Source organism: Lepus europaeus, chromosome 10, assembly GCF_033115175.1.
Source record: "Lepus europaeus isolate LE1 chromosome 10, mLepTim1.pri, whole genome shotgun sequence".
Classification (NCBI taxonomy): domain Eukaryota; kingdom Metazoa; phylum Chordata; class Mammalia; order Lagomorpha; family Leporidae; genus Lepus; species Lepus europaeus.
In genome coordinates this window covers 67,468,866-67,487,208 of record NC_084836.1, presented here as the reverse complement: position 1 = coordinate 67,487,208, position 18,343 = coordinate 67,468,866, and the positions used below count along the sequence as shown (strand labels likewise).

The 18,343-nt window shown below is 59.8% G+C and overlaps 2 protein-coding genes across 5 annotated transcripts; both read left to right on the top strand.

Moving 5' to 3' along the window:
- Positions 1-1,176: 1,176 nt before the first annotated feature.
- On the top strand, positions 1,177-4,990 carry IGFBP6 (insulin like growth factor binding protein 6). The gene is given in 6 exon segments (XM_062202168.1): positions 1,177-1,548; positions 1,550-1,714; positions 1,716-1,761; positions 3,828-3,928; positions 4,147-4,266; positions 4,674-4,990. Coding segments are annotated over 6 exon segments (672 nt in total). The 5' UTR covers positions 1,177-1,431; the 3' UTR covers positions 4,797-4,990.
- A 725-nt stretch (positions 4,991-5,715) lies between these two features.
- On the top strand, positions 5,716-17,175 carry SOAT2 (sterol O-acyltransferase 2). 4 transcript variants are annotated; one of them, XM_062203618.1, is made up of 15 exons: positions 5,717-6,041; positions 6,451-6,506; positions 8,101-8,237; positions 8,454-8,513; positions 8,801-8,908; positions 11,614-11,890; positions 12,131-12,200; positions 12,969-13,053; positions 13,494-13,539; positions 13,721-13,850; positions 14,666-14,763; positions 15,108-15,206; positions 15,657-15,792; positions 16,252-16,397; positions 16,522-17,175. In XM_062203618.1, exons 1-15 carry the CDS (start codon positions 5,966-5,968, stop codon positions 16,570-16,572), a joined length of 1,575 nt encoding a protein of 524 aa, XP_062059602.1. In that variant the 5' UTR covers positions 5,717-5,965; the 3' UTR covers positions 16,573-17,175. The 4 variants fall into 4 exon arrangements, with proteins under 4 accessions (XP_062059605.1, XP_062059602.1, XP_062059604.1 ...); XM_062203620.1 differs by lacking the exon at positions 5,717-6,041 and adding an exon at positions 7,864-8,015; XM_062203619.1 differs by lacking the exon at positions 5,717-6,041 and adding an exon at positions 7,439-7,580 and having other exon boundaries at positions 6,490-6,506.
- Positions 17,176-18,343: the final 1,168 nt, after the last annotated feature.

Here is an 18,343-nt window from a genome sequence, read left to right as displayed (position 1 = left end):
AGCAGGGGCTAGTTCTTGAGATGGACGCCTGCTGCCCCTCATCTGTCCACAGGGTGCACCTTCTCTTTTCCCTTACCCTCAAACCTTGTCCTCGTTATTTTGATTGGGCTCCGCTGACAGGGAACCGAGCTTTGAGGAACAACACCAAGCTCCCCACCCTGGGGTCAGCCGCCGCCTCCTTTTCCTGTCTGTCTGAACTGAGCCAGTATTTCTGGGTGACAGAGAAACACCGCTCAGGGGCCCAGAAGTTAAACTTAGTCACTACCCCAAGCCCTTGTTTTAGGAAAGAATGAGATGGCTGTTACATAACTCGGAGCTGGCGGGTGCGGGCGGGGCGGGCGGGGCGGGGGTTGTGCAAAAGAAACGTCCGTTTTCCTCCCTGTAGCAATGCACGGAGCTGCTAGAGCTGGGGACCGGAGCGGCCCTGCCTTGGGCAGCGAGGGGTGACAGCAGGCAGAAGTGCCCAGTTCCGCGCCTCTGCGGAGCCCCCTCTGCCCCCACACAGCACAGCAGAACAATGAGAAAGACCCCAGGGATGGCTGCAGGGGCGGGGTGGGGGAGAGAAGTCTGGGAAAGAAGAGGAACGGAGGGGCGGGCAGATCCCAAGAACATCAGGAATGCCAGTTCCTCTAGCTTTTGCCTCCCCCCCAACTCCCCCTTTCCCCTCTCCCAGGTGTTGGCCGAACCTCACCTTTGCACTGCAGCCCCTTCCCACGCTTCCAGATCCCACTTTACCCAGCCCACTGCTCCGGGTTTCCACAGCCTGTGCCAGGTGGATTCCTCCCCCCCCCCCCCCACGCTGTCCCACCCTGCCGGGGTCACCTCTGCTCCTCCTACAACTCCGATCACCTTACCCCAGGGTGTCCCGGCTGCCTTCACCCCTCTCCCTGCACTTCCTCTGCAAGCCCCAGCCTGCTATCTGCCATCCACAGCGGGCTATCCCAAAACCCCACCGCCCACCGCAGCCGTCTCTCCTGGAGCCCCGCAGCATCTGCCGCACCCTCTCGCGCTCCCCTCGCCCCGCAGCACGGCCGCATCTTCCTACCCGCTCGCTCACTAACTCGACTTCAGGCTCTGCCCTCACCCCACACCCGACCTCCCCTTCTCCCACCCTCTCCGCCCTCCAGCCCCTCCTGCCAGCTGTTCAGCTCCCAAATTCTGGGCGAGGTTCCCAGGAACACAGCAAGAAAAATCAGAGCAATTCGGGAAGTAAATGGAAACTGGGGGGGCGGAGAGGAGGACCCAGGTTGGGGGGAGCCTCTCGGGTCCCTCCCAGTTTAGGGAATGCTCCTGCCTTCTCCCCCCCCCCTTCACCTGGCTCTTAAAGGGCCCGGCCCCCGGCCGGCGGCTACTTAAGGCCGAGGGTGGCGGCGGCCAGCAGCCGCTTTGCGACCGCTCTGGGAGGAGTGGACGGGGTAAAAAATCCTGACCATGACCGCCCCCGGGCTGCTGCCGCTGCTGCTGCTGCTAACTCTACAGCTCGCCGCCCGCCCAGGAGGGGCCTTGGCGAGGTGCCGGGGCTGCGGGCAGGGGGCGCAGGCGGCTTGTCCCCGAGGGCTGCGTGGAGGAGGATGGGGCGCCGCCGGCGGAGCGCTGTACGGAAGCCCGGGGCTGTCTCAGGAAAGAGGGGCAGCACTGCGGGGTCTACACCCCTTACTGCGCCCCCGGACTGCAGTGCCTGCCGCCCAAGGACGACGAGGCGCCTCTGCGGGCGCTTGCTGCTGGGCCGGGGCAGCTGCCGCGAAGCCCGCGCGCCCTCGGGTGAGTGCGCGCCCCGCCCCCGCCCCGCCCCCGCGGGGGGTCCTGGGGAAGTGCGGTCCCAGCCGGGGGTCGCCTTCTCCACTCCGGCCCCACACATTTCGGGGAGAGGATGGGGCAAGCGTGGGGAGCCGCTGGAAGCCTGGGTGTGGCCAGGGAACCCGGGGAAGAGCCGGGAGATAGATATCTGGGCTCGCAGCGTTTGGAGTTTTTTGGTGTTTTTTTTTTTTTTGGGCTTGGGGCATGGAGGGTTTCAGGGGTCGTCCCTGCACCCTTGCTGGCCTAGCTCCCGCATCCCAAGATGCCCAAGTAGGAGGGACGCGATCCTCAGACTCCTACATTCTGCACACGGTGACGGTGCCTCCCTTTTAATGCACTGTTGGAAGCACAGGAACTTGGGGTCTAAAACGGAAGATGCCCTGAGTCCAGAGTTGCAGTAAACCGGACTAGGGACAGGGAGGCAGCCCTGGAGAGCCTGGGAGATGGACAAAGAGATAGGGAAAGAGGGAGTCTGTCGGATCAGGGTTATGACTTAAACCTGCTCCCATCCGCCTACCCACCCTGTCCCAAAAGAAGAATAGAAGGTGGGCTCTTTGGAGCTGGGACAGGAGTGAGTCAGCACCCCAAAGGTGGGGGCAGCAGGGAGGTGGGGATGGCAGAAATGCAAACCACCTCCCGCCCCCGCCCAGAGGCAGCAGAGTTCCTCGGGTTTCTTCCACGGCAAGAGATGGGAAATTCACTTGGGAGTTTCTTTCCCTCCCAAATGCTTCAGACCTGGCGTCTAGGGGCCTCCCGGAAGGCGTGGTTGGGGCGGGTGGGAGAAGGCTGCTCTGAGCCGGCTGAAACGTTGGCTGCTCGGTGGAGGGCCGGGGGGGGGGGGGGGGGGGGGGGGGGGGGGGGGGGGGGGGAGGACACGGACACATGGTTCTCAGAGGGAGGGATACCCCGAGCAAGAGGGATGAGATGGGGGTCTCTGGGGAAACGCTCCTGGGTTGCAAGTAGTGGGCAGATGGGAGTTTGCTTCTGGCTTGGAGAGGGAGCCAGGGTCCCTTTGGAGATACGATCTTTCACTTTACGACTGGGGCAAGTTCTAAGCAGTGCCCACTCCCCTCCCTGCCTTTTCCTGGCTCCGACTTTTCCCTCACTCCTCCCCAGTGCTCCACTCACCCCAGCACCCCTAGAAGCTTTCTCCAGGGGCCAGGAGCCAGGAGCCGCCTCACCCCCTGCACCTTTGCAACCCATGCTCAGCTCATCCTGGCAAACAAAGGCTCCCGGGACCCCTGGGGTGGAGCGGGGCTGAGCCACAGGGGCCCAGCAGGGAGAGGTCCCCAAAAGGAACCACGTCTCAGGCCTGGGAGGGGTGGGTTGAGTCACCGCGGGTTCAGAGCCGGGCCACACATTCCACTTGGGTCCCTGATGACCTACGCCATTTGCTTTTCTGCCCCATCTCCCTGACTTGGGGCACCCCCTTCTGGCTACGAGTGGAATAATCATCTTTTCGCCTCACTTAGTGAAAGTTTTTTTTTTTTTTTTTTTTGACATTTATTTATTTGAAAGGCAGAGGTACAGAGAGGCAGAGAGAGGTCTTCCATCCACTGGTTCTCTCCTCAAATGGCCGCCAAAGGCTGTAGCAGTGCTGATCCGAAGCCAGGAGCCAGGAGCTTCTTCTGGGTCTCCCACAGGGGTGCAGGGGACCAAGGACTTGGGCCATCTTTTGCTGCTTTCCCAGGCCATAGCAGAGAGCTGGATTGGAAGTGGAGCAGCCGGGACTCGAACTGGCGCCCATATGGGATGCTGGCAGTGCAAGTGGCGGCTTTACCCGCTAAGCCACAGCACCGGCCCCCATTAGTGAAAGCCTTAGAATCACTCTGGGGGAATATTGGCAGAAATAGTAATATGACTGTTTGCCAGGGAGAGAGACCAGATCCAGGACAAGGGGAAGGGGAAGGCAGGCTCTAGACCCCTCGCTTTTTCTCCTGCTGCTAAGCCTTCTCCCATGTGAGCCGGTGGAGGTGGGCAAGCTCTTCTCTGACTTGGGCTCTCTTCTCTCCTTCCTCCCGTGGCTGTAGAGGAGCATCCTAAGGAGAGTAAGCCCAAGCAGGATATGAACCGCAGAGACCAACAGCGCCATCCAGGGACCAATTCTGGAGGTGCCCAAGACACCGAGATGGTGCGTTTGGGGCTGGGGATGGAGGGGGGGAGCAGCAAGGCTGGGGGAACCCTGGAGACTTCCATGTGACAGTGTCCCCCTCCCTTCCCCCCTCCCCGGCTCTGGGCTTGGAGAAGTGTCCAGCATCACTCCTGGGAGCCCGGCCGTGCTGTGGAGCTGGGCCAGGGCTGCTCTGACCCACTGCCCACCTGCCTGCCCGCCTGCCCACCCCCCCGCAGGGCCCCTGCCGCCGACACCTGGACACAGTGTTGCAGCAACTCCAGACGGAGATTTTCCGCGGGACTCAGCCCCTCTACGTGCCTAATTGTGACCACCGAGGCTACTACCGCCGGCGGCAGGTGAGCCGACACAAGGTTCCCACCAGGGAGGGAGGGCCGGGGCTGACAAAGTAGCCCCTGCCTCTGCCTTTACGGATCTCCCACCTTGGGGACCCGCACAAACATAAGCCAGGCATTACAGCAGAGGCTGTGAAGTTCCTAGGGCGTGGCCCAGCTCTGCGGCTCGGCTGCACGGCTCTTAGGGGGACTTGGATGTCCTTTGAGCCTGCAAACTCACATTTGCCAGCACAGCCCCTGGTAATGCTGGTGCTGACAGTTTGGGAGAGGCATTTTGAGCACGCCTGTGCACCTGCCTAGCAGAAGGGGCTCAACTCAGTGGGCCACCTCCCAGGTGTTCCCGAGTCTGGCCCAGCAGCCACCCTGCTGGAAGCCTTGCTCCCTGACCTGTGTGCCTCTTCTCTCTCTAGTGCCGCTCCTCCCAGGGACAGCGCAGAGGTCCCTGCTGGTGTGTGGACCGGATGGGCCAGCCCCTGCCCGGAACTCCGGATGGCAATGGAAGCATCTCCTGCCCCTCGGGGAGCAGTGGCTGAGGCTGGGGTGGGGGTAGCTGCAAGGCCTGTGGCAGGAGCACGGGGCTGTCAGTCTTGGGTTGTTTGTGGAGTGATGAGCCACTGGGGCTCCAGCTTCAGGTCCTGCCACGTTGTCCCGCCCCTCCCCCAGCCCGACTTGGGGGCCCTTCCGGTGTTGGCCTGGGGTATCAATAAAGCTGTGTGTGGGGTCTCTAGCCTGTGTCTCTGTGTGCACCTCTCACAGCTCTGGAGCCCCCGGGGCCCTCTTCCGGGCCTCTCGTCTTGCCCTTCCCTCTGGACTTGGAAGGCTGGATGTAGCCATTGGCAGGCGCTTCTGGCTCTCAAGCCTCAGCCAGCTCCCCACTGGGAGTTGGGGGGAAGGGAGGCCTCCGTCAGAGGTGGTGACCTTGTTCCCAACACTGAACTTTGGACACTAGACGACGAGAAGGATTAATAGTTAACCCCCCACAGGAACCCAGAGAAGGGGAGCTCTCAGCGCTCGTACTGTTACGTGGCCTCTGCCTCATGGTGTACGTACACCCACCTTGTGAGGTCGGAGGATTCTTTTCTCTCCCCATGTCTCAGAGGAGGAAAACCATGCCTTATAAACATTGAGTCACTTGCCTGGAAATCATTCAGCCAGTACATGACAATGGCCGTTGCGTGGATGTGACAATGCCAGGCGCAGCCCGTGTGCCCAGTTCTGCTCTGTTTTGCGCTCCTCTCTGCCCACCCGCTGACCCCAGCAGGTGCAGGCACGGGCAGATGTGGCCGAGCCCTGGCACCCAGCATCCACAGTCGCACTGATCCCATGCTCCAAGGCAGCTGAATGCCTGGGCCACAAGGATGTCTCTGAGTCCTGCCCGACCTTCAGCCTGCCTGTTGACAGCCTGGAAGGCCAGCAGTGCCGCAGGCGATAAGCCCCGGGGAGGCAAAGTCCCCCTCCCGGCTTGGAGCCAGGCCGCGGCCTGCTGGTGGTTGGGGAGCTGGAGGGATGAGGCTGGCCCTGCAGAAGCGCTGCTCTTAGATAACCTATCATGTTCCCAGAGGCCCCCTCCTCCTAAAAGGACTTTAGTCCTTGGAGCTGACAGCCGGGAGCCGAGTGGGGACAAGCACGGAGCAGGGCGTGCTGAGCCAGGAAGCAGCGGGCACAGCAGCTGGCTGCCCCCTCGAGATTGGAGAGCCACACCATGGAGCCAGGCGGAGCCCATGTGCGGAGAAGGGGAGGCCTGGGGGGGGAGCAGGAGGAGCGGCCCCCCGGGCAAGGTGAGCAGAAAGTTCTGGTGGGCTCGGGTAGGGATGCCGTGTAGCCGGGCTTTCGCCCCTCCTGCTGTCCTCTCCCCACACCACTGAGCTGGGGTTTGGAGGAGAAAATGAGATCCCCCGAGCTACGGCCTTGCCTTCTCCTGCCGACCCCTTAACCGCCGAGAGCGAGGTCAGGAACTTTCCCTGCCCTGAGTGCCCTGGTGACAGAAATGGCACCAGCCCCCTGCTTGCCACGGGCCCGTCAACCACTGCAAAAATAGCTTCGCTTCCCACCAGCCCCACCCGTGATACCAGATGTGGGTGGCTGGGGGCAGAAGCGCTTCCTGGATAGAAGATGCTCCTAGGTCTGCAGCAGGCACAGGATGCTGACTCCTCCCCTTTGAGTGTACCCTTCGACCCCTCCCTCTAGGAGACACTGAGACGCACAGAGCCCCAGACTTGGCACAATGGACGCAACATATGGAGGTGGGGGACGTCGGAGGCCAGGTCCTGGGGTGGCGGGAGGCAGGGGTGAGGACTGGCTTGGTGATACAGACAACTGGTCCCCGAGTTCAAAGGTTGGGGAATGCGGGGCTCCGAGCACAGGTGCCCAGGGCGAGGATAGGGGTTAGCGGTCAGGGGTAGGAGCGAGAGGATCGAGCGATCGGGAATTCAGGGAGCCAGAGTGCTGTTCCTGCTACCATTCTTTTTCTTTAAAAAAATTTTTTTAATTGAGAGGCAGAGAGAGAGAGAGAGAGAGAGAGAGAGAGAGAGAGAGAGAGAAACAGTGCTCATCTACTGGTTCACACCCCAAATGTCCACAGTGGCTGGGACAGGGCTGGGCCATAGCCAGATCCTGGTCATGGGTGGCAGGGACCCAACGCTTTCAGTCACCACTGCCCCCCAGGGTCTTCATTAGCAGGAAACCAGTCAGGAGCTTGAGGCAGGAATCAGCCCTTCCAAAATGGGCTCTCGTATCTTCCCTGCTGGGCCAAACACCTGCCCCCTGCTGTCTTTTTTTTTTTTTTTTAGATATTTATATCTTGGGGCCAGTGCTGTGGTGCAGTGAGTTAAGCCATGGCCTGCAGTGCCAGCATCCTATATGGGTACCAGTACCGGCTGCTCCACTTCCCATCCAGCTCCCTGCGTATGTGCCTGGGGAAACAGCGGAGGATGGCCCAACTGCTTGGGCCTCTGTACGCATGTGTGAGACCCAGGTGATGCTCCTGGCTCCTGGCTTCCACCTAGCCCAGCCCCGGCCATTGCGGCTATTTGGGGGAATGAACCAGCAGATAGAAAATTTATTTCTAGGCTGGCGCCGTGGCTTAACAGGCTAATCCTCCACCTTGCAGCGCCGGCACACCGGGTTCTAGTCCCGGTTCAGGCACCAGATTCTATCCCGGTTGCCCCTCTTCCAGGCCAGCTCTCTGCTATGGCCCAGGAAGGCAGTGGAGGATGGCCCAAGTGCTTGGGCCCTGCACCCGCATGGGAGACCAGGAGAAGCACCTGGCTCCTGGCTTCGGATCAGCGCGATGAGCCAGCCGCAGCGGCCATTGGAGGGTGAACCAACGGCAAAAAGGAAGATCTGTCTCTCTCTCTCAGTATCCTCTCTGCCTGTCAAAAAAAAAAAAAATTTATTTCTCCTTCTGTCTCTGTAGAGTTGCATAGAGACAGGGAGAGATCAGGGCAGCCAGGAAAGGGGAGAGATCATGCATCTCCCCAAATGCCTGCAATAGCCAGTGGCTGAGCCAAGCCTAAACCAGAAGCCTGGAACTCCACCCTGGTCCCCTAAATGAGTGGTGGGGGGCCCAAGCACTCGGGCCATCTTCTGCTGCTTTCCCAGGCGCTTTAGCAGGGAGCTGGATCAGAGGTGGACTCCCCTGCTGTCACTCTTGATCACTGCTGCCCACGGAGCCAGGAAGGGGTCAGTGCGTGAGGCCCCTCTGGGCAGCAGCCACCTGTCGCTACCTCTGTCAGCACTGTGCTTGGCCCAGGGTGAGGCTCAGCGAGTGCTTGGTGAGTGGAATGATGGCTGAGTGGCTGGAGGGACGGCGGGTCGCGCCCTGGCTCTGTCCCGTAGGCTGTGAAGAGGCGATTACTGGAACAAGCAGAGGGACAGCTGCGGGAGCTGCTGGATCGGGCCATGTGGGAGGCTGTACAGTCGCACCCGCTGCAAGGCAAACCTCCGCCCTTGGTTCCCCCACACTCCTTGAGCAAGTGAGTCTGAGGGGTGGGGGGGCTGGGACGGCTGCAGTCGGCTCCTCGCGTGAGCCGTGAACCTGCATCCTTCGCCGGCCTTGGCAATGACCATGGCTTCCATCTTCCCTTGTCCCTCGTCCTCATCTGGTCTTCCTAACCCTCCACCCAAGCCTGTCCTCTGCCCACTGCCGTCTTCCTTGGGGCCCTTGACCCTGAACAACAATCTCAATTCAGGGCACGGGAGCCACCGCCAGGCAAAAGGAAAGTTTTCATCACCCGCAAGTCCTTGCTTGAGTAAGTCAGGGGCACGCACGGGGGTCAAGAGGGATGCAGAGGGGGTGGGATCCAGGACACCTGGCTTCCTACCGCGTCTCCCGGCTCTGGTGGTTTGTGGGGAGGACGTGAGAGAGCTGCTACGGTCCAGATTCCCCCATTTGCCACGGGTGAGGTTGAGGGAGAGGAGACTCTGGATGAGAAGCCTCAGCTACATCCCAGCACTGAGCGGACAGTTCTGGACCACAACGCCCCCTGCCTGCGTGCACGTGCACAGTGCCTGAGGCCCCTCCCACACTGTCTCTCAGTGAGCTGATGGAGGTGCAGCACTTCCGCACCATCTACCACATGTTCATCGCCGGTCTGTGTGTCTTCATCATCAGCGCCCTGGCCATCGACTTCACCGATGACGACAGGTAGCCCCGCCCCCTCCTCCCCAGTCTGGGGTGGGTGCACGGATCAGATCGGAGCCGCTGGGTTCTTAGTGTTCTACCCACCCCTGGCCCAAGAGGGTGCCCTCATCATCATTATTATTTTTAAAATATTTATCTTATATTTATATTATATTTAAAATATTTATCTTATTTATTTGAAAGAGTTATAGAGAGGGGCCAGCGCCGTGGCTCACTTGGTTAATCCTCCGCCTGCAGTGCCGGCATCCCATATGGGCTCTGGGTTCTAGTCCTGGTTGCTCCTGTTCCAGTCCAGCTCTCTGTTGTGGCCCGGGAGGGCAGTGGAGGATGGCCCAAGTGCTTGGGCCCTGCACCCGCATGGGAGACCAGGAGGAGCACCTGGCTCCTGGCTTCGGATCGGCAGTTCTGGCCGTGGTGGCCATTTGGGGAGTGAGCCAACGGAAGGAAGACCTTTCTGTCTGTCTCTCTCTCTCATTGTCTGTAACTCTACCTGTCAAATAAATAAATAAAAATCTTTAAAAATAAAAAAGGAAAGAGTTACAGGGTGTGTGTGGGGAGAGAGAGAGAGAGAGAGAGGTCTTCCATCCGCTGGTTCACTCCCCAAATGTCCACAATGGCTGGAGCTGAGCTGATCCAAAGCCAGGAGCCAGGAGCTTCTTCCAGCTCTCCCACATGGGTACAGGGGCCCAAGCACTTGGGCCATCTTCTACTGCTTTCCCAGGTACATTAGCAGAGAGCTGGATTGGAAGTGGAGCAGCTGGGATTCAAACCGGTATCCATATGGCATGCCGGTGCCATAGGCCAGGGCTTTAACCCACTGTGCCACAGCGCCAGCCCTGCCCCTTTCATTATTGAACATTGTCCCCAGCAATCTTCCTCCTAAAGCATCCTTGGGCACTCTCCCCTCCCCAGCCTTAGAAGGCTCCGAGGCCTGTCTTCCCAGGGCCAGCCTCTCTGTGGATACCACGCCCCCTCTCAAACACTTCTCACTGGGGACCTAGTCCTGAGGCAGACGTTGGAGTGGGTGTGCACAGGCACAACTGCACACACTCCCTGAGAAGCATGCATTGGGCGCCAGCTGAATACCAGCCCTGGGGGCCCGAGACCAGAGACCCAAGGAGGCAGATACCCTCCCACGCCTTGTGGGGAAGACACACAGGATCCGATCTGCACAGAGCACCTCCCACTGCGAGGCTGAGCCTCAGAGGGCTGTGCACCCTGGGGGGTGTTCTGTAGGTCTCCCCACTTCACCCCAACCGGGGCTTAGAGCTACAGGCACAGCAATAAATAGCATTTCCTCTTGGCAAAATTTTTATTGTTAATTGCAGAAGGATTACAAGGACAAGATCTCAGTAAAATGTCCAAATACACTTCTTTAAAAAGATTTATTTATTTATTTATTTGAAAATCAGAGTTACACAGAGAGATAAGGAGGGGAAGAGAGAGAGAGAGAAGTCTTCCATCCGTTGGTTCACTCTCCAGATGGCTGCAGTGACTGGAGCTGCACCAATCCAAAGCCAGGAGCCAAGAGCTTCTTCCGGATCTCCCACGCAGGTGCAGGGGCCCAAGGACTTAGGCCATCTTCTGCCTTCCCAGGCCACAGAGAGAGCTGGATCAGAAGTGGAGTAGCCGGGTCTCGAACCGGCGCCCATATCGGATACCGACGCTTCAGGCGGAGGATTAACCTACTGCACCACGGCACCGGCCACACAATGGGTTTCTACTCCCTAAGCGTCTACCTTGGGATCTTTCCATGTCAGCCCATTCATATTAATGACTGCAGAGGACAGAAGTGCCAGATTCTGTTCGTTTTGTCCTTTTTTTTGTTCATCTTAAGGGAAAAAAAAATAAATTGCTTTATTTGAGAGAGAGAGAGATTCTATTTGCTAGTTTCACAAATGCTTGCAATGGGTGGGGCTGGGGCAAAGCCCAAGCTGGGAGCCAGAAAGGCAACCCAGGTCTCCCACCTGGTGGCAGGGACTCAGTACTTGAGCAGTCACTGCTGCCTCCCGGTAAGTATTAGCAGGAAGCCAGACCTGGAGCAGAACCTGGGCACGCTGATGTGGGATGCCGTCTTAAGCTAACTTCTTGTTCCCACGTTTTCACCTTGGCAAACAAGACACTGGACAACCTGCACCCTAGTAGCTCAAGTCTACCAAACTCTAAAGGAGCAGTGCTAAAGGAAATCGAAGTTACACTCTACCTACCTCCTAGCTGAACACTCCCAGGGGGCCGGCATTGTCCTGTGGCAAGGCAGTCTAAGCACCGCTTGCAACACTGTATCACATAGCAGAGCGCCAGTTCTAGTCCCTGATGCTCCATGTCTGAGGATCCAGCTCCCTACTCCCGTGTCTGGGACAACAGCAGGTGCTAGCCCAAGCATTTGGGTCCCTGCCACCCATGTGGGCAAGTGGATGGAGTTCCTGGCTCCTGGCTGTGGCCTGGCCCAGACTTGGCTGTTGAGGCCGTGTGGGGAGTGAACCAGCCGATGAAAGATCTCTCCCTCCCTCTCCCTTTTCTCCGTGGCTCAGCCTTTCAAATAAATAAATCTTAAACCAACAAAACCCACACCACTTGTGGCATCCAGGGTGCTGAGTCCTCCTCAGGGGACTCTGAAGGTCATCGCAGTCCAACCCCTCCCATGAGAACAGGAAGGGGTCCAGGGCCCGCGCCTTTGTCAACTTTGTCTCTCTGTCCCCCCACCCCAGGCTGGTGCTGGAGTTGGACCTACTGATCTTCAGCTTTGGGCAGCTGCCCCTGGCGCTGGTGACATGGGTCCCCATGTTCCTGTCCACCCTGCTGGCGCCCTACCAGGCCCTGCGGCTGTGGGCACGGCCGTGCTCCAGCCGCGCATGGGCGCTGGGGGCCGGCCTGGGCTGCTCGATGCTGGCCGCCCACGCAGCCTTGCTGTGCGCGCTCCCGGTGCACGTGGCCGTGAGGCACCAGCTGCCCCCCGCCTCCCGCTGCATCCTGGTCTTTGAGCAGGTGAGGCAGCCCGGGAAGAGGGGGCGCGGCCCCGCACATTCCAGGGGCACCGGGCTAGGGGGGCTCCTCCTGCCAGGAAAAAGAGCGCTTCCAGGGGTGGGTCGCATGAGGATTCCGCCCTGGCCTCGCCTTGCCCCGCGGTGTTAGGCTGTTAAGGGGAGCTAACCAGAGAGCACAGAGAGGTTGAGTGCTTTGCGCAGAGCCACACAGCAACCTGGCCTCCGTTCCCTGCCACCTCAGGTCCGGTTCCTGATGAAAACCTACTCCTTCCTGAGAGAGTCTGTGCCTGGAATCCTTTCATCCAGAGGAGGTGAGGCCCTCATCCGGCCCTGTAGTGAACTCGGCCCTCCAGGCTGGCGGAAGGAAGCCAGCAGGTGCAGTGGCCGTGGCACAGCGCTGCCTGCCTGAGCCCACCTTGCCCAGCCTCGTTTCCCATGCCTTCCCGTTTCCCACTCGGCCTGGAAAGACCCAGGAAGTCGAGAGAGAAGGGAAAGGAGAAGGGGACCTGGAATTCCCGGCGTCAAACGCAGCTTGGCCACATACCTCCTGGGCCAGAAAATGGGGTGCCTGGAAGCCAACAGAGGGCGCCAGAGAGCAGCTTCAACTCCTGCCCCATCTCCCCTACCATTCAACCCTTGTCTTTCTTTATTTAGTAACTTCTTTATTTGAAAGAGAATTACAGAGAGAGTTAGAGACACAGAGAGAGAGAGAGAGAGTTAGAGACAGAGAGAGAGAAGTCTTCCATCTGCTGGTTCACGCCCACAATGGCCAGAGCTGAGGCTATCTGAAGCCAGGAGCCAGGAGCTTCTTCTGGGTCTCCCACATAGGTGCAGGGGTCCAAGGACTTGGGCCATCTTTGCTTTCCCAGGCCATAGCAGAGAGCTGGATTGGAAGTGGAGCAGCCGGGACTCGAACTGGTGCCCACATGGGATGCTGGCACCTCAGGCTGGGACTTTAACCACCCATGCCATAGTGCCGGCCCCCAACTATTGCCTCTGTCCATCTCCACCCCCCACAGCCTGCTCACCTGTGCCCTCTGCCCCGCCCCTCACTGATCCACCTCCTGCTTCCTCCCCAGGTGAGGGAACCCAGGCCCCCAGTTTCTCCAGCTACCTCTACTTCCTCTTCTGTCCCACACTCATCTACAGGGACACGTACCCCAGGTGAGAACCCTGCACCCCTTCCCCAAATGCTGGGGCCCCACAAGGGCCTCGCCCTTCCACTCTGCTCTCCCTGGAGCCCAGGCACCAGCCACTTGCCCGGGGGTGTGGAATTCGTGGCAGGCAGGCTACCCCTTCTCCTTGCCCAGTCCTTGATGATGCTCCAGAGACTAAGGCCAATGGTGGTCCTTGTTCCCCTGGGATTGTCCGGAGTTAGTACTGAAAGTCCTGTGCACCCCAGTTGGTTGCCTTGGTAGATACTCAAGCTAGAAACGGACCTGCCACCTCGGCTGTGGGGCAGCCCAAGGTTCTGGAGACCCCGGGCTCCCCAGATCATCCTCCCAGGCCCCGGCCACTTGAGCAAGCTACAGGGAGAAGTTCCCCAAAGTTGGGGTCCCTCCTGAGCAGGGTTGAGAAACATACCCTTCTCCTTGCTGCTGCAGGACACCCAGCATCAGGTGGCATTATGTGGCCAAGAACTTGGCGCAGGTCAGATGACGCGGGAGAAGGGTGGCGGAGCAGGGGTGCCCCGGGAGTGAGGCAGGCGAGGGTTGGCGGCTCAGGGAAGAGGCAGGTGCTGGGTCGGAGGTCCAACTGCAGAGTGAAGAGGCAGTGGCCAGGGGTGGGGGTGGGGGCTCTCACCACCGCGCGCCCCCACCTCGCTCTGCAGGCTCTGGGCTGCGTCCTCTACGCCTGCTTCATCCTGAGCCGTCTCTGTGTCCCTGTTTTTGCCAACATGAGCCGAGAGCCCTTCAGCACCCGGACGCTGGTGCTCTCCATCCTGCACGCCACGTTGCCAGGTGAGCCCACCAGGGGGCGCTGCAGCCACCTGGGCCCTGGCTAGACCTCCCTCGGCACCTTGCTGTCTCCGCCTCTGGGCTGACTGCCGTGGCCTCAGTTCGCCTCCTCACCACTGTCCTTGCCACCCTCGTCTCTCCTCTGCCGTCGGTCCCCGGACGCCGCTGCCCTGGCTGACTTCACCATTCCCTACCATTTCAGAACAGGGGTTCCGAACCCATTGCTGGGGCGTCCGGAGAAGATCTGAGCCCTGAGTCTGGCGCTCAAGGCCCCTCCCCACGCAGCACCAGTCTATTTCTCATCTGTCCGCACACCCAGCCGTCCCCTGAAAGACATGTGCTTCCATGACCCCAGGCCTGTGCTCACACTGGCCCCACAGCTTGAAATGCCGTTTCTCCATGCTCCAGCCGTGTTCCTTCTTGGTGGCACGTGGTGAAATGCCCCCTCCTCCAGGAAGCCTTCCTTGTTCAGCCAGTTAGGATGACTCACCCCTCCCTTGCTCCATCCACATGTGTGGCTACCATGCTTAACTCCTGTGACCTTTGACCTGGACATCTGCTTGTCCGTGGCTCTGTCTCTGTTTCTGTGGGTGTGTGTCTCTGGCTTTGGCCACTCTCTGAACTGCTGTGTCCCCAACATATGGCCAAGAGCATGAGCAAACGGATGAGTTAGTGAATTTGTCAATGACAAATTGGTGAGAGCTGGGGCCCTGATTGCTCTGCAGGGGGCCCCTGAGAGCCCAGACCAGGGCTGCTGGGGCGAGGCGGAGGCCCAGGCCCGGCCACTCTGACCTGCAGCCTCTTCTCCCCTCTGCCAGGCATCTTCATGCTGTTCCTCATCTTCTTTGCCTTCCTGCACTGCTGGCTCAACGCCTTCGCCGAGATGCTACGATTTGGAGACAGGATGTTCTACCGGGTGGGGCCTGGGCCTGGGCCAATTGGAGCTGGAGGCAGGGAGGGCCCGGGGCGCGGGGGGGGGGGAGAGGGAAGAGGGGGGCTGTGTTGGGTGTCACCTCCGTGGCTGCTGACCTCCCACGGTGAGAGGTGCGGGCGTCTAGGTGTCGTAATGCCGCCACCCTCTGAAGCCGGGGCCAAGTGCTTCTGTGTCCTTCTCCTGAGAGGGGCCTTGCAGGGAGGGCAGGGTCCCCGGGTCCGGGAGAGGCGCTGGGTGGGCGAGTGCCTGCTGTCAGGGAAGGAAAGACCCCGGGGCAGGGTGCAGGGTGGAGCTGGGTGGGGGACGCTCCCCTGCTCCTTTCCCAGGACTGGTGGAACTCCACGTCTTTCTCCAACTACTACCGCACCTGGAACGTGGTGGTGCATGACTGGCTATACAGCTATGTGTACCAGGACGGGCTGTGGGTACGGCTCCCCTCGGGACGGCTCTCCCCGGGGCCCCCCTCCTTCTCTCTCTGCCTCCCTCCCTCCCTCCCTCCCTCCCTCGGCATCACCCCTCCTTTTCCAGACCTAAGGACCCAACCCCACACAATGGGCTTCTACCTCCCTTGCGGCTTTATCTCTGATTCCATCCGTCCTTAACCTCCCAAGGAGCATGCCTATAGCACTTTTCCCTTGCCCAGGACTTCCGTATGCTCCTCACGGTAAAACTCGGACAAGTAGGTATTATGATGTCCGCACTCAGCCATTGCAGCTGCAGCCCCGTGGGCCAGCAGGTGCACTCAAGCTAAGACAGATGTCTGCTCTTCCGACCCCGCTGCACCATGCTTCCTCCTGGCGTCCTTAAGCCAGGGGCTCCTCACGGAGGGTCTCAGGGCAGCGGCTCATTCCTCACTCTGCCCCTTGTCCCGCCAGCTCCTTGGTGGCCGGGCCCGAGGCGCAGCCATGCTGGGCGTGTTCCTTGTCTCTGCCATGGTCCACGAATACATCTTCTGCTTTGTCCTGGGGTTCTTCTACCCTGTGATGTTCATGCTCTTCCTCGTCATCGGAGGTGAGCTTGCTCTCTCTGCCGCCCAAGGGGAGCCAGCTAGAGGGGGCGGGGAGGCCTCGGTCCTCCTCCTCCTCCCGAGATGCCAGACCCATGGGGGAAACCGCACAGCCAGGATCTTCAGGGAGGCTGCTGGGCCTGAGAGGCGGAGTTGGGGAGGAGTTGGGAGGGTTGCAGGTAGGGGCGGAGCATGTGGGCAGGCACTCAGAGAGAGGAAGATGAAGGGAGGCTGGGAGCTTCAGCAGGGGACCTGGGTCCTGACCCGTGGACTCCGGGGGTCTAGATTTCACGCGAGCCACTTAAGGCCTCCACCGGTTTCTGCATCAGGGTTCAAGGTTGTCCCCAGCAGGGGGCTTCCTGTTTAGCCCTTTCCAGCAAGCCGGCGATGGGAGGGGAGTCAGACCAGGCTACCTGGAGCTAGGGTGACGCGCCCCCCCCCCCCCCCGCTCCGCCCCGTGCCAGGGCTGCTGAACTTCACAATGAATGACCAGCACACGGGCCCGGCGTGGAACGTGCTGATGTGGACTCTGCTGTTCCTGGGCCAGGGGATCCAGGTCAGCCTGTACTGCCAGGAGTGGTACGCACAGCGGCACTGCCCCCTGCCCCAGGTGAGACTCCCGCCCCCTCCCAGCCCACCTTCCCAGCAGCCAGGCCCCGGCTGGGGGGCGATGGGCTCCCGTGTCTTAGATCCACACAGTGGATCATTCCCCATTCCCCCCTCCTCCGGTCCAGACAAGCTTCTGGGGGCTGGTGACGCCTCGCTCTTGGTCCTGCCACGCGTGAAGATCAGGATGCCCTTACCACAGATGACACCACCAAGCTCGTCCCGGCCTGCCATGCCAGGGACCAGGGCTCCTCTCTGCGCTTGTAAACTTGGCTTTGAATCAAGGGTGAGGGGACCTGCATGCAAGACCCCAGCCGGGAATTTCAGGTTCTGGGAGTCTGCGCACCCTGGTGCGCCTGAGCACAGCCTCGGCATGGGGGTGACCCCCGGGCCCCCATCCCCAAGGGCTGCTCACATGAGTGGGAGGCTTGAGGGGCCTTACAGATTTAGGGAGGGTGGGGGGCACCTGAGAGAAGGGCTCGGTGCTTCACTTTGTACATCTCCCAGTGCAACAATAAACTTGCTCTCTTCCTTTTTATACACTCATTTGTTAAGACCTGCTCTGGGGCCGGCGCTGTGGTGCAGCGGGTTAAAGCCCCAGCCTGCAGCACCAGCATCCCATATGGGCGCCAGTTCGAGACCCGACTGGTTCACTTCCGATCCAGCTCTCTGCTATGGCCTGGGAAAGCAGTAGAAGATGGCCCAAGTCCTTGGGCCTCTGCACCCACGTGGGAGACCTGGAGGAAGCTTCTTGCTCCTGGCCTCTGATTGGCGTAGCTCTGACCGTTGTGGCTATCTGGGGAGTGAACCAGCGGATGGAAGACCTCTCTCTCTCTCTCTCTCTCTCTCTCTCTCTGCCTCTGCCTCTCTGTAACTCTGCCTTTCAAATAAATAAATCTTTAAAAAAGAGACCCACTCTCTGATGGGCGCTGTTGGTAGCTGAGTCTGCAAGAGGCAAGACTCTGCAGTGGGAGGGGCTGAGAATCTGGGCCAACCTCTGGTGTCACCTTCTCTGTGCCACCGCTGCTCCCCGAAACCTGCCCACACCTCTTTCCCACTTGAATTCCTTCCCCAGCTCCCCGCCTTGCACCCCCAGGAGAGGATCCTCCTGGACAGACGTGAGGCAACTCTGGAGAGCTCACAGACCTCAGCTTCCAGGGCTACAGAACGGACACTAAAGTTAGGAGACTCCGGCGTGGGCATTTGGCACATCTGTTAAGCCCACATCACACATTGGAGTGCCCGTTTTCCAGTCCCGGCTCTGCCTCCGATTCCAGCTTCCTGCTGATGCCCCCCCACCGCCGGGAGGGCAGCGGGGGATGGCTTGGGCAGTCAAGTTCCTACCACCCACGTGGGAGACCTGGAGTGAGTGTCCCACTCCTGGTTTCAGCCCAGTCTGGCCCCAGCTGTTGTGGCAATTTGGGAGTAAATCAACAGATGGGAGGTTCTCTCTCTCTCTCTCTCTCTCTGCCTTGCAAAAAAAAAAAAAAAAAAAAAAAAAGTAAAAATAAAAAATTAGGAGTGTCCTGAGTGTAAAAGGACAAGAGACCAAAATATTTAGATTCATAGCTATTCCAGAAGCCAGTCTGTGTGGCTCTGCTCCCTACAGATCCTCTGCCTGACCTAATTCTGGGGAGACATCTGGGTAGGAGGAGAGGGGTATTAGCCCCAGGAAGACTGAGGACCAAAAAAAAAAAAAAAAAAAAAAAACCTTGGGAGCCCTAAGAGAAACAGGGGACACTTTTTTTTTTTTTGACAGGCAGAGTGGACAGTGAGAGAGAGAGACAGAGAGAAAGGTCTTCCTTTTTCCGTTGGTTCACCCCACAACAGCTGCTGCGGCCGGTGCGCTGTGGCCGGCGCACCACGCTGATCCGAAGCCAGGAGCCAGGTGCTTCCTCCTGGTCTCCCATGCGGGTGCAGGGCCCAAGGACTTGGGCCATCCTCCACTGC

Bases quoted from the DNA above. Each gene is read 5' to 3' on its own strand.
- SOAT2 (XM_062203618.1), top strand. From the start codon at position 5,966: ATGGAGCCAGGCGGAGCCCATGTGCGGAGAAGGGGAGGCCTGGGGGGG. The intron at 11,891-12,130 runs GTGAGGCAGCCC...CTGCCACCTCAG, and splicing joins GCATCCTGGTCTTTGAGCAG to GTCCGGTTCCTGATGAAAAC. The intron at 15,207-15,656 runs GTACGGCTCCCC...TTGTCCCGCCAG, and splicing joins TGTACCAGGACGGGCTGTGG to CTCCTTGGTGGCCGGGCCCG.